Source organism: Rhizophagus irregularis, chromosome 27 (genome assembly GCF_026210795.1).
Source record: "Rhizophagus irregularis chromosome 27, complete sequence".
Classification (NCBI taxonomy): Eukaryota; Fungi; Glomeromycota; class Glomeromycetes; order Glomerales; family Glomeraceae; genus Rhizophagus; species Rhizophagus irregularis.
The window spans coordinates 1827475-1841557 of NC_089455.1; the positions used below are offsets into that span (position 1 = coordinate 1827475).

At 25.0% G+C, this 14083-nt stretch overlaps 4 protein-coding genes across 5 annotated transcripts; 1 reads left to right on the forward strand and 3 right to left on the reverse strand.

Moving 5' to 3' along the window:
- The first annotated feature begins 759 nt into the window (after positions 1 to 759).
- Positions 760 to 2958, forward strand: OCT59_018267 (uncharacterized protein). The gene has a single exon (XM_066148660.1). It carries the CDS (start codon positions 1225 to 1227, stop codon positions 2479 to 2481), a length of 1257 nt encoding a protein of 418 aa, XP_066004565.1. The 5' UTR covers positions 760 to 1224; the 3' UTR covers positions 2482 to 2958.
- Positions 2959 to 6038: 3080 nt separating this feature from the next.
- OCT59_018268 (uncharacterized protein) lies at positions 6039 to 7078 on the reverse strand (the record flags this gene model as incomplete). Its single annotated transcript, XM_025326990.1, has 4 exons — positions 6039 to 6091; positions 6181 to 6782; positions 6860 to 6918; positions 6998 to 7078. The coding sequence occupies 4 exons, from the start codon at positions 7076 to 7078 to the stop codon at positions 6039 to 6041; spliced, it is 795 nt and encodes a 264-aa protein (XP_025173430.1).
- A 954-nt stretch (positions 7079 to 8032) lies between these two features.
- OCT59_018269 (uncharacterized protein) lies at positions 8033 to 8272 on the reverse strand (the record flags this gene model as incomplete). The annotated part of the gene is made up of 1 exon (XM_066148661.1): positions 8033 to 8272. One exon carries the CDS (start codon positions 8270 to 8272, stop codon positions 8033 to 8035), a length of 240 nt encoding a protein of 79 aa, XP_066004566.1.
- Positions 8273 to 8534: 262 nt separating this feature from the next.
- Positions 8535 to 14032, reverse strand: OCT59_018270 (uncharacterized protein; the record flags this gene model as incomplete). Of its 2 annotated transcripts, XM_025319582.2 has the most annotated exons (20): positions 13899 to 14032; positions 13722 to 13776; positions 13053 to 13281; positions 12740 to 12959; positions 12555 to 12666; positions 12378 to 12476; positions 12212 to 12290; positions 11814 to 12131; positions 11627 to 11699; positions 11168 to 11554; positions 10946 to 11097; positions 10744 to 10871; positions 10391 to 10645; positions 10121 to 10315; positions 9939 to 10033; positions 9741 to 9866; positions 9502 to 9615; positions 9237 to 9430; positions 8838 to 9163; positions 8709 to 8757 (listed from the first exon to the last, which is right to left on the reverse strand). In XM_025319582.2, the coding sequence occupies exons 3-20, from the start codon at positions 13212 to 13214 to the stop codon at positions 8709 to 8711; spliced, it is 3084 nt and encodes a 1027-aa protein (XP_025173429.2). In that variant the 5' UTR covers positions 13215 to 13281; positions 13722 to 13776; positions 13899 to 14032. The 2 variants fall into 2 exon arrangements, with proteins under 2 accessions (XP_066004567.1, XP_025173429.2); XM_066148662.1 differs by having other exon boundaries at positions 8535 to 8757; positions 9237 to 9615.
- Positions 14033 to 14083: the final 51 nt, after the last annotated feature.

Consider the following 14083-nt stretch of genomic DNA (forward strand, 5'->3'; position numbering starts at 1 on the left):
AAAAATTTTTATTAAAAATGATTTTCATTCTTCATTTTTTTTTTCAAAAGAACAAAAAAAAAATAAATAAATAACAATGAGTTTTTACTTTTAAGGAAATCGCATGGTAATTTTCGCTAGAAATATAAAAAATTTAGGATGAAACAATGAATGAAATGGCGCCATCTCAAACACTTTAAATTTTCTCCTTTAAAAATAATTTAGATTTTTTAAATAACAAGGGATTTTTTTTTTTAGTTTAATTTGTTTTTTTTTCATTTAAAAAAAATTTATTTTCTTGGGTAATAAGATAGATTTATAGATAATATAAAATTTTTAAATGATTATCAAATTTTAAAATTAAAAATTTCATGTATCACCACACAACATATTTTTGGAGGTATAAGCCCCCCCTGAATTTAACAGTTTTCAGTTTAATACTTTAATGTAAAAAAATGATGATGATGATATATATATTGTATTTATGTACGTATAAGTTATATATTTAGATATAATATATATATTATATCTATTATATAAATATATATATAAATATACATAATTACGTTATATATATATATATTAATTATTTATGTACTCAATATAAAAAATTAAAGTATTCATCTCGGATTTCATGGTTCCATTACTTTACAATCATTTCCTTTTTAATATTATTTTAATTATTTATACAATTTTTTTATTATAAATACCCTCGTTCGGTGCTGTGGCTAAAACTTCTTATCATCAACAAAAAATTAATTCTTTTGAATTTTTTTTTTTTTTTTAGAAATATTAAATTTCTTTTAGAAAATCCCAACGTCCTAAAAAATCGCCTTTTTTTCATTTTTTCCCTTTCCTTTTTTTTTACAACTGTCAATTTTATTAATCAAACCTTTTTTTTTAATAAAATAAAAAAAAGTAACCAAAACAAAAAGGCGATAAAAATCCCAAACTAATATATAATCAAAAAATATATTTTACTCTTTCCTTCATTTAAACTTAGATCTTTTTTTGTAAGTAAAAAGCAAATTTTTTTCATTTTTCATTTTTTCATTTTTTTTCATTTTTTTTTTTTTTTTTTTTTTTATTGTTCTTTTTAAATCAATAATCAAAAAAAAAAGAGAACAAAAAAATTTCTTATAAAAGAAAACAAAAAAGATTATAATCATTATTATATAATACTTATTAAATCATTTTTATTATTATTTTCATTCAAAATAGATTAAATCATAAATAGAAACAAAAATGGACGTTGAAGTTAAGAACAAATATTGTGGATACATCATGTTCAACACATCTTCCACTTCTAGTAAAGGCCCCGGATCAAGAAGCAACGATCTTATACTTAATAATTATGATGCTTCCTCTTTCGCTAATTGTGATTCGGACCTTTTCCCACAAACTGGACCAACAAATAATTCAATGGCTGCTGGTGCTGCTGCTATTGATGATCATAATATTAAAAAAGAAGATAATTCTTTTCAAATTTATGATCCTTCTAATAATGGAGGTGATAATGGTAAAAAACTACCGGGTAGTTCAAAGATGCAACCTGAAAAACGTCCTCCAAGACCTCCGAATGCTTTCATTCTTTATAGGCGTGCTAAACAACCTGCTATACTTGCCGCTCATCGTAATCTTACGAATGCTGAAATTTCAAGATTTATTTCAAGTTGTTGGAAGAGTGAAACTGATGAAGAACGTTTAGCTTGGGAACGTTACGCTGATCAAAAGAAACTTGAACATATGCAAGCTTATCCTAATTACGTTTATAGACCAAATAAAAATAAAGGTAAAAATGAGAAACGTAGACAAGCTCGTAAAAATGCTGTTGCAACTTTTAACTCTCAAGATACGACTACTACTAATAATTACGAAGGTGGTGAAGCTGGTCCTATTAGAACAAAAAAAAATAAAGGTCAAAATCGTTTGAATAATCTTGTTGGAAGGATAGAAATTCCAATGAATAATAAAGTTAATGGAATTCAAAATATTCAAAATATACCAATAATGACTCCTCCTTTATCATCGCCAAGTACTCCTACCTTGATGTCTAATAATAATAATAATAATAACAATAATAATAGTAATATAATTTATACTACCATGCATTCAATGCCTTTCGCTGAACCTGAAGATATTATGAATAATCCTTTGACTCATCATGATTTACAACTTCAACAAATGAGAATGCAAGAAGCTTTCTTACAAATTCAACAAAACAATGGTCTTTCAAGTTTATCATTTTCCGATTTATCCCCTGGTTCTTTCCACGAAGAAACTGTTGATCCTTTGATTTTCTCTTTCCCACCTGGCGATGATTTTTATCCTTCACATCATTCTTCATTTGATTCAACCACCACCAATAATTCCGATATAAATAATATAAATATTCAAAAGATCAACACAAGCTCTTGCTATCCTGAATTTAGAGATAACGCTCATGGTCTTGCTGATATATTTACAGGAATACACAATTTTGAGTCAACTTTTCAATATTAAAAAAACAATATATATATATATATAATGATGAAATAACATAATAGAGTCCTTAGTATAAGAATCCTGGGACTTTTTTTTTTTTTTATTATATATACATATATAATATATATATATAGTATAAATATTACTTTGAAAGTAACATACATACAAACAACGAACATTTTTTTTTTTACATATTTATAAATATTATTGGGTTTCTTTTATTTTTTTTTTTCCTTTCTTTTTTTCATTTTCTTTTATCTTATATTTCTTTTTAAAAAGGAGGGAAAGGTGTAAATAAATATTGATTATTGTATTTTTAGGGTTCTTGGGTTTTAAAAAAACTATTATATATAAAATTTAAGCGCGGGTTGCTAAATTTACCTTTATAGTAAAAAAAAACAAAACAAAAAAAAAAAAACATTTTTGTATAAAAATCTTTAATATAATAATACTTTTGCGCCTTTCCCTCCTTTTTATTTTATATTTACTTTTTTTTCCCACCATTTTACCGCATTATAAATTTTTTTTTCATAAAAAAAATCATAAATCTTCAACTCTTGTAATATATCAATTTTTCCTTTTTTTTTTTTGGTTATCTTTTCCTTGTTTCAATCAATCTCTTGTACATCAGTTTCTTTTTCTTAAAAAAATAAATAAAAAATACAAAAAAAAAACAAAAAAAAAAATACTTTTGGTATAAAAAAAAAATAAGGGGTGCTTTTTTTTTTAATGTCTTTTACAGTTTTTACTTTTTTTGATTTGTTTAAAAAAAAACGAATGATACAATGAAAGAAATCGTAAGTTTTTGAGTTATAAAGATTATTATGATTATTATATCGCATATATTATATATTTGTATATAATAAAATCACGTTTTTTTTAAAAAAAAAAGTTTTTCCATAATCATCAAACAAAAAAAAACTTCAAAAAATTTTCAACATCAGGAGATAGATTTTTCTTAACGAGAAAAAAAAAAGGATGAGTTACTGCGGCACATGATCTAAATTTTTTTTTATCAAATCAAGTGTGGCTGGTTTACAAGTTAAATTTTACGGAAAACGGTCATTATTTTTTTTTTTATTAACAAACTTTTTTTATATGTAAATTTTTAAAAGACATACATGCATTAATGATGAAAGAATAATAAACATTTTGACATTTTGAACATTGTGAACTATTATAATTTATTATTTAAAAAAAAACTTTAAACATTGTAAAACATCATAACAAAGATAAAACAGATATATAATAAAAAAAAAATCAACATATATAATATATATATATATCAGTATATATTATATATTTAATGAATGAAGCTTTATAAATTCACAATTGATATACATTATTATCATATATATATAATAAAACAAACAAATAATCTTTTTGGAATTACTTTTTCATCGAAAAAATAATATATTTTTAATTGAAACTTATTATAATCAAAAAAACCCATGTAAAAATGTAAAAAAATCGCACACGTATAAACATGGTTTTTGATCTTAATTAGATCTAACTAAATCTATATATATTAATCAATTAATATCATGTAATGTTTCTCTGAAAATTATTTTGAAAGTCATAAGACGTAATCACATTGACCATATTGACGTTAACCGGCAGGGTTTGTTTATTCACAAACCCTGTAAATCCCCTTTTTTAAATGTATTACTAACCGCATGAGATAATTTTCTCGAATTAATAGAAATTTTCTAATTATAGAATAGGTGCATAATGATGAACGCATAGAAAGTTATACGATGAGATCTAGAAACGATATACAGTTAATATACCCTATTCGGGCGTTCATCGGTTAATCAGAAAATTCTCCTATTTAGGTAAAAACCCTTGTTAACAAGGGATTGTTGTTTTTTTTTGTGTAATCATTGGGCTGGCTAATTAAAGCCAAGCATTTTAATTAATCACAAAAAAAAAAAAGAGGGGGGGCACCAGAAAAAATAATATGTCATCTGCCACACTTTTAATTATTTTTGTGAAACGGAAATATTTTTTAGAAAAAAAAAAATTAGTAAAATGTTGTGGCTTTTTTTTTCTTCTATTTTTAAAAAGAAAATGATTATATGATTGTTGTTTAAACCCCATGCTTTGATAATATTGGGGTTACGCAACACAAAAAATGTGTATCACTACCTATTATTATATTTTGGTTATTATATTCGATTTATTTATACGATACAATAAATAAATATATATATATATAATAATAATAATAAAGTAAATAATTATATTACAAATATATATATATTTTTTTATTTCATTTCGAGAAAGAAAAAAAAAAAAAAAAAAAAATTTTTAATGAACACTTTAATTTAATAAAGTGATACATCGAAAAAATAAATATTTCGGATATTAAGAGTTTTATATAATCTCTTTTTTAAACACGTTTCTTCTCTAAATTTGTAAATAACCGGTCATCAAATATCGAAAATCCGAATTCCGATATAATAGAGAAAATATATATAAAATAAATTAAAACAATAAAAATATAAAAAGTAAATTAAAAAAACAATATAAAGAAATATTAAAGTAAATTAAAAATTATATATTTTTTTTTTGATAAATTTGATAACAACATTCAACTCAATTACTTTATATTCTATACAATCAATTACTTTATTCATTCAATTGCTCTATTACAATCAGTTACTTATCAGTTACTCTATTCATTCAATTTACTCTATTCAATCAATTTATTTTTTATTCTATTTATCAATTTACTCTATTCAATTATTCTATTTCATCGATTTACTCTATTTCAATCTATTAAATCAATTTTACTCTATTCTATATTCAAAGTAGAAGTATAAAAAAAAATGATGGTAATAACGACGTATAGTAATTATAACATTTAGATCATAAAAACCCTTGCCAAGTTTTTAAAAGTTTAGGTTAATTTATAATTCTGGCTAAATTATATAGTGTTGACCTGCGGATATCATACATGATGTTGTACTTCTCTCATTAGCATTCGAGGTGAGTTCTTTTCCGGGTATTATAAATTAAGAAAATAGTCTCATTGGTCTCTTAATAACTTTCATTGTTTACCTTACTCAACGACGACAATGCAAAAAAAAAAACGATTAGAAAAGATTTCATACTCAATTTTATTATATTTTATCGAAATGTATTAAATAAATGTATTGCATTAGTACTGAGAAATCGATAGTACTAGTACGGTAGTACCCAGTACCTTCCAATACACCGATACATGGAATATGACCAGAATTATGCTTAGTACATGCGATATTGTCGATTTTAAAAAAGTTTTTATTACCTTTATTATATGATACTAACTTCATTTTTTGTTTCTCGGAAAACTAAGTATTGTAGCGCAGTATTATTTTATTTACGATAAAAAATATATATATATTCTCCCGTTGTCAACATTATCAACTTTAAAAAATAAATATATATTCATAATTTTAAACAAAACGAAATATTCTCTCCCGTTGTCAACATTGTCAACATTATCAACTTCTTTAAAAAATAAATATATACGTAATTTTAAACAAAATGAAATATTCTCTCCCGTTATCAACATTATCAACTTCAGTTCTTTAATTCTTCTTCTCTCTTCTTCTCTTATTACGATATGGAATGGATGAAGTTACTAATTTTACAAAATATATTTATATTTTTAAATAAGATTTAACTTTTTTTAAACAGGATTATGATTATAACGATTAACTAATATCTTACCTAAAATTTTCGAATTGTTATCATTCTCTTCTTCTTCCAAAAATCTTCGTTTTTTTCTGATTGGGAACGTTTCTTTTTTAATAACTTTGTTTGAACGTTTGATATGTTTGTTTGAATATTTGCTTGAACGATAATAATGATTATTATTATTATTTAATAAATTGAACCATGAAGTTGATCTATAATGAATATGTAAAACTGCGATAGGTTCATAAGATTTTAAATTAGAACTTTCATTCCAAAATAATTCATTATAATTTTTTGAACTAATTTTTAAATTTTTAACTATAGGAAATTTTTTCTTTTCAATTTCATAAAAATAAACTGAAATTGTATTAGGTCCACCAAATTGATAATGATTTGTAATTATATTTGATATTGAACTTAATTTAGTTGGAAATTTAAAAGGTTGATATTTTTTTTTAAACCAAAATCCATTAACTATTTGAAATGATTTATTATACATTTCAATACAAGTTTGATCTGTTTCTCCATTAATAGCTACATCTCCACGTATTATTTTTGTCTTGTTTACTTGTAATGATCGAAATCTTATTTGAAATTTGGTTTTTGGTTTAACTTCTACGATATGATGCATATCGCTAAAAAAAACAAAAAAAAATAATGATTATAAACATAAAATAATAATAATCATGTATATTAAATATATTTCTCGTACCAGAAAATTTTTTGTTTACTTATATCATCAACATAATAACTTGGTTCAAATTTAATGTGCTATATAATGAATATTAGATTATTAGATTTTACTAATTTTTTTTTTATTTATTTTTTAATAAATTGATTATTTTCTTACTTCTGTTTCGACTTTTACGATCCTTTCAGGTAACAGTACGTCGTTAACCAAAACTTCAAGAATATAACCACCAAATCTCATAATTATAGAAAAGTTTTTTTTTTTGCACCAAAAAAAAATAAAAAATTTTGAATCAAAAAGAATAATAAATCGAGTTGAATATAAATCAATTTTTTTTTGTCTTGCTTAGCTTTTGAAGGTGAAGGTTTAAAACCTGTTTAATATTTTTAATGTGAAATTATTTTGATTTTTTTTTTATGATGCGTTTAAGGATTCTTTAAAATTATAAGGAGAATTATTATAATAATTGTTTTTACCCTTACCTTAATTCATACACTGAGTAATATCATACAACTGAGTAATATCTTACATTGAGTAATTCATACATTGAGTAATATCATTAAAATCAAAGTTATCATAATTATCCTAATACTTGAAAACTGTCGTTTTGATTAATCATTATTGATTTATCTTTTGAATTTCATAGCAAACACGCAATTATGTATCCATATTTAAGCATTCATAATTTATTTTTAGAAAACTAAATCACTTAAAATGATCTCTCCTGATAATACGTATCTTTTTGTGACTATGTACTTATTTGTATTGGAATTTTTAAAAGTTTTATAAAAATCATGATTATGCAAAGAATACTGGATAATCAGGACAATTGAAAGAAGGACAATTGAAACCAAATTGAAGGAAGAATCAATTAATACTCAAATAAAATAATGTATAATGATAATTAATCACGAAAGGAAAAAGTTTGAAGTAGAAAAATCGCGAAATATATTTAAATATTTTTAATAATCATCATCATCACACGTTATCTTCTAGTCGATTATTCGACAAAAATCTATTTTTAACCGGATGACCAAGTTATTTTGACACTGATTTTTTAGAATAAGGTACAAATAAATTATTATTGCATAAAACATTTGATTTTTTTGCGCATTACATCTTTTAGTGATTAAATATCACATATATTAAACTTTATGCCTATGGTTTATTAAATAGTTATTGGATTCCCCATCGTTATAGTTCGATATTGTGGTGACCAATAGGACCTATGGGACCAATAGGAATTAATGCTACTATTCTACTAATACTGATTTCAATATTGGATGTCTCATAAAAAATATCAGCAGTTCCATAAAGTGTATCATACATGATCTTTTCATCAAGAAGATTCATCCAAAGGTCTTCCTTTTCTTTATCAATAGTACATTGGTAAACAACATTTCCTTCTTGTATCATTTGTGAGCATTCTTCCATCGTGAAACTTATCGGCAACGATAAATGGTTCAGTAAAATCCTGCATATTCTTAATCGACTGAACAACAATATGATTTATATGCATAATAACAGAGTTATTGGAATATCATCCGAACTGTGAATATCAATAAGCTTAATTAAAAAATCGTTTAAACAATCTTTGATATATCATAAAAATTACTTGTCCAATTCTCTAATAGTTGTATATACTTTGGCAAAACTTCGTATTAAGTAAATACCAGTGATAATATACTAGTTATTTAAATAAGCTTAGCAAATATGCAAACCAAATTTTAATATATACGTTAATTAAGGTCACATATCATATCACATGATTTAAATTCTATCATGTGTCACGTGACAATAAATTGTTTTTTTTTTTCTTAATTTAAAATTACATTCTTCCACCTCTTTAATTAATAATTAAAAAAATATATTAAGATAAGTCAAACCCAACATCTGCATTGATAGCGTATAATAATTTCCTAAAACATAAAAATATATTTATAAACAATTTAGTAACCAATCATTAATAAATAATAAAACTCATTTAAAAATAACATACTCTCTCAAAGTATCTTCATCGGGATAAGCTGGCAATTTTAATAAATTAACACAAGTACTAGAAGAAGGCAATCGCGTTCCGGATCCAGCATTACGTATACTAAACTTTGGATTAAGTTCCTTAAACCCAAGTATAGGAGGTCGAGAACAGGATGTAACAAATTTTATTAATTTTTGCTTTTGTTCTTCAGAAAACTCAGATACAACTTTCCAGAAATTAATAATAACTAGATCATCCTCCTTATAATCAGAATATACTGTATTTTGTTTTAAATCTTCAATATTTATTGGAATATATGCACCCCCAACTAATATTTGAAGTTCTTCCTATTAAAAGGATATGAAAGATTAAAAAAAGAATATTCAACGTATATAAATAAGTATAATCTACTTTTAATACCTGATTAAACATTCTTAACCACTTCTCGTCAATCAAATCCGATAACCCTCGAAAGAATGCCTTACATTGACGATCTATTTGTCTGTTTAGTCGATAATGTGCCATCATATATATATAGCGTATACGATTATCATTATTAACCGGTATGTCACTTCCCCCAGGGATTAATTCAATAGTTTGAGATTCACCAAACTCTGAAATGATAAATTAAGTTGAAAAAAAGATTCGATATCAGCAATTAATCAGATTTAGGGAAACTCATTACCATTGTCAACAACGGTGAAATTAAGTGATAAATCCGATTCAACATCGCCTTTATAGTTTTTCAAGTATATTAAGCCATGGTATAATTCTGGATCAAGTGTAGGCAAATCATCCACTAAAATTCATATTCCAAAAATTATAACCGAAATAAAAATTTTTTTAGATCATCTATAAAATTCATCACAATTTACGAGACCATTTTAGATGAAAGATTAAAAGATACAATTTCATGAAACTTACAATATGATGATCTTCCTAGCCATTTGCTTAAAAAGAACCCGGCAAATGCTGCATCAACTAAAATTCCTTCATATAAAGCTTTGCCTAATATACGACCTATGAACTCATAATATTCGAGTTGGGTTTCTAAACAATTTAAGAAAAAAATAAATATAAAATAATTACATAATATTATTACAATAGTGATATTTTAAATACCTTGTTTTGCGTAGCTATGCGGATTAGGGTATAAAAGTTGTTCCTTCGTGCTGAGGAACAACCCATAATTCGTATCAAATGCAACACGTGTTAACCTAAAAGATTAAAAATAAAACACATAAAATTAAATATATGGAAGAGAAGGTTTAATATTAAGTAAGACTATTAATAATCTCACGTACGATGTCAAAAATTCTTTAAATAAACCGCCCCCATCAATACCGGCTTCTGGCATTCCAAATTCATCAATGAATTGAATAGCAACCGGACTTTTCAGTCCGGCGCCTAATGCATTAAGATGGGTGAAACCATCCTCAAACACGGAATTTCGTCTAATTGTAACACGTGTACGTGGATGCGGAAAGACATCGAAATGGCTAAAATAATAAAAAAAAATAAAATGTTAAAATCGTCATCATAATGAATGAGATTGATATATTAGATATAAATACCGGTCTCGTTTTTTATCATTATATACATATTCTCTAAAGATTTTAATCCGAACTTCGAAAGGTATTACGAAGGGAATATTATCCAAAATTCCAAGTCTCGGGCTGAAATTCACTAATTGTTTCTTATTTAAATGAATTTTATCATTATCTCGTTCAAGCTCTTGTTCCTCACGAACTACAGCCTCCACAAAAACATTCATATCAATTTCTGAAGTCATTAACCAATGATCTGATGGTGTGAATTGACGACGAGAACTAGAATATAAATTATAATGATAATAATTGTAAACATATTAGAATTTTTTTCTAAAAAACAAAAAACAAAAGTAGTTATATTAAACAACAATAATCACTCTCTCGCATGAATTTGCCGTAATAACTTAGTAACAATCTCTCTTAAATTATTAAGCAAGCTTCCTTCAATCGTACTATCCAACTTTAACAAAGTACTATTGCTCCAATATAACGAGAATCCCACATGCTATAATATAAAAAACAATAAATTATCAATATAACAACTTTGATAAAGAAATAATTAAAATTTATTATTAATACCTTCATACAAATAGACATATTAATAATTTCTGATAATTTTAACGGATTTTTACTCTCATCAAAGAATTCGTCATCTCCCATAGTAAACAAAACTCTACTAAATAACTCACAAAGCAAAGTAAATAGACCCCATTGCTCGGAAAAGGCAGTATCTAGATATACAAAAAACTAAATAAATTCAAATTTATATCTTAAAATAGAGACAATATTAGTAAATAATACCTGTCATTATGCCATTTGGAATTGATTGACTATTTAATAATAATCGTGCCAATTCTGTTACTTTAAATGTATCCCACATTAAAGTAATCGCTGAACGGTTATCAGATGCAGAATAAATTCCAAAAATCATACTGTTTAATAGTTCTATTTTTTTTGTCGGCCAGCGAATCATTAAAGTTACAAAAAAATTCGAAATCTTTATAAGAGCTGAAGAATTTGCAGTTTTCATAAGCGCAAAAAATGAAGCCAAATGTTGCTTATCAAATAAAACAGAAATCCCCTCCAAAATTTGTGGATCAATTTTTGGCATGTTAGCTAATTCTGGACGACTAGACATAATTATGTCTTCATCGTCCTCATCATCCTCGTCGGCATCATTATTAGACACTAGAATTAAAAAAAAAAAAATTATTACGCTAATATAAAACTTTGTAATAAAGTTTATAATTCACTAAATACCGTCGGATTTGTCAACTAATAGATGAGTTGGAATTTGTAATGCTAAATTTTGGAGTACTTCCATATAAGCCAGCTGTCGAATTTTGATGGAATAATTTAGTTTGTTACCAAATTCAATATAAACTAGGATAAAGGAAGACAACACCAAATCCTTTTAGACTATAAAAACTCTTAAAAATTAGCATACCTTATTGATCATAGAAAAATTTTTGTATGCAAATGCCAGCAAATTTCCTAACAGTACAATTCTTTGCTCCATATCTGATATGATTCCGACTATTTCTGATAATTTTAAAATAATTTCATTCAATGGTAACCGGGAAGAAAATTTGTTTAGGGTTTCATTACTCATCCGATTTGATAATAACGGAATTGTAAAAATATGCGTGGTAAAATTATATAAAGATAATTTATAGGCTTTATGTTCAGAAGGTAGGATTTGAAAAGGACGTAAAGAGAGTGTTACTGATAGTAATATCACATGATTATTTTTATCTTCTACTTGCTAATTAAAATCAAAGAAAAAACTAATAAATGTATAATACATTATTGAAAAAAATATAAGAGTTAAAGCCAGAAATTTACCAAATTAATCAAACAATTTCTTAATTCTATATATAGGCCATTTTCAACTAGAGATTCTATAATTCCTTGATAAATTTCCCTGTAAATCAAAATAATGTCAGAAAAATTTAGGAGAAAACATCCATTGCTAATTTTCTATTTGTTATGTGATTTAAGAGATACAAACATTCTATTAGTATCCTGGATTTTTTGATATTTTGAAACATCCATGGGTAGGAGCACCGTTTTTAAATAATTAATATTATGGATATATTGATCTGGTTTTCTACATGATAAAAATTCGGCATAAAGAATTTAGATTTCGCGCAAAAAAAAAAAAAGATTGTCTCATATTTAGTGTTACATTATATTAATTCCGATATTTTTGAGAAATATAATTAAGGTTCGTTTTAATTGTAAAGTCCACATAACTCGTAAATCATCGTAATAAAATGGGATAAACATTGTTTCTGAATCTATCAAGATAAAATAAACATACAACAATTAATTAATTGGTAAAAACAAAATTCATTAATATAAAAAATTAACCTTGTATTTGTTTCCATAAGATTTGATATAAATACAATTTTCTTTGACTATCATGCTGTGGACGATAGAAAAAGAGGAAACTACGCGCAATATTGATCAAATTAATAGCAACATCACGTTCAGATTGTGCATTATTCAACATGAATTTAGCTTGTTGGTCCCAGGAATCGCGCTCATTATCGCGTAATTTTCCAGCAATAGTTCTTCCGCGATAAAAAGCCTACAATTAGAGAAAGAAAGAATTAACGATAAAATATTAATTCAAACTCTTAAACCTTTATTTATAATCATATTAAATATATATTTTTCAAACCTGAATTATAATAGCAGACTTTTCTTTCAAACGTTCATTTTCTCTAGCTTTGCGTCGATCTTGATTCTTTTTCAAGAGTTCTTCCTTAGTTTCTTGTTGTCTTTTTCCTCCAAGGTTGATAGCTCGACGTGTCTTGTAGTTACCTTCGAATGTACTATACATTAGGACAATATGCCGATTTTTTTACGAGTTGTAATTGAAAAAAGTTTTGAGGTAATCCCTGGGCAACCTAATTAAAAAAAAAGAAGTATGATTCATTTGAATTTTTATGTTAATATGTAATAGATGTAGATCGCAACATCTATAGAACTTGTAATTGTTAAATCACTGGAACAATCAAGAGTTTGTCCGGCTAATAGAATTAATCGCATGGCAAACTCCGTATCACATAATTTTTACTATGTATCACATAATCTGCATAAAATTCACTTGTCAGTTGTTTTATAAGCCTTCTATAAAGTTCCTTTACTTTTATTTGATTTTCTTATACCATCCATCTTTTATCCTTTGTTTGAATCTGTAAGTACGAGAATTTTTTTCATTTATGTCATCTTTCGAAGCTTAATATTACTAAAAAAGGTTAGGAACTTTTCGATACATATATTATATTCAAAGTAAAAATCCGTCCATCCGTTCGTTTTTTATACCAAGTAAGTTTTTTTTTCTTACCAATAAATATTGAAGTAATGCTTAAATCTTGATTTTTTTTTTGATCCTTGATTTACTTTTTTTTTTTAAAAAAAAACAGAAATTAACAAATTATTAAAGTTAAAAAGAATCAAATAATATTAAATTTAGTTATTGGTGAGTTATTTTTAATATTAATAATTTTATTTTAAAACTAACCTACAATATAAAAATATTCCTAAATTGTAACGATTTCAGATTTAAACGTAATTAATAAATAAAATAAATTATCTTTTAAAATTTTGAATATTTTTTTTTTTAAAAAAATTTTTTAAAAGAAAATTTAAAAAATTGTAATCACTGGGTGGTCTTATATGTGTACTTATATATTTTATGTGCTTCAA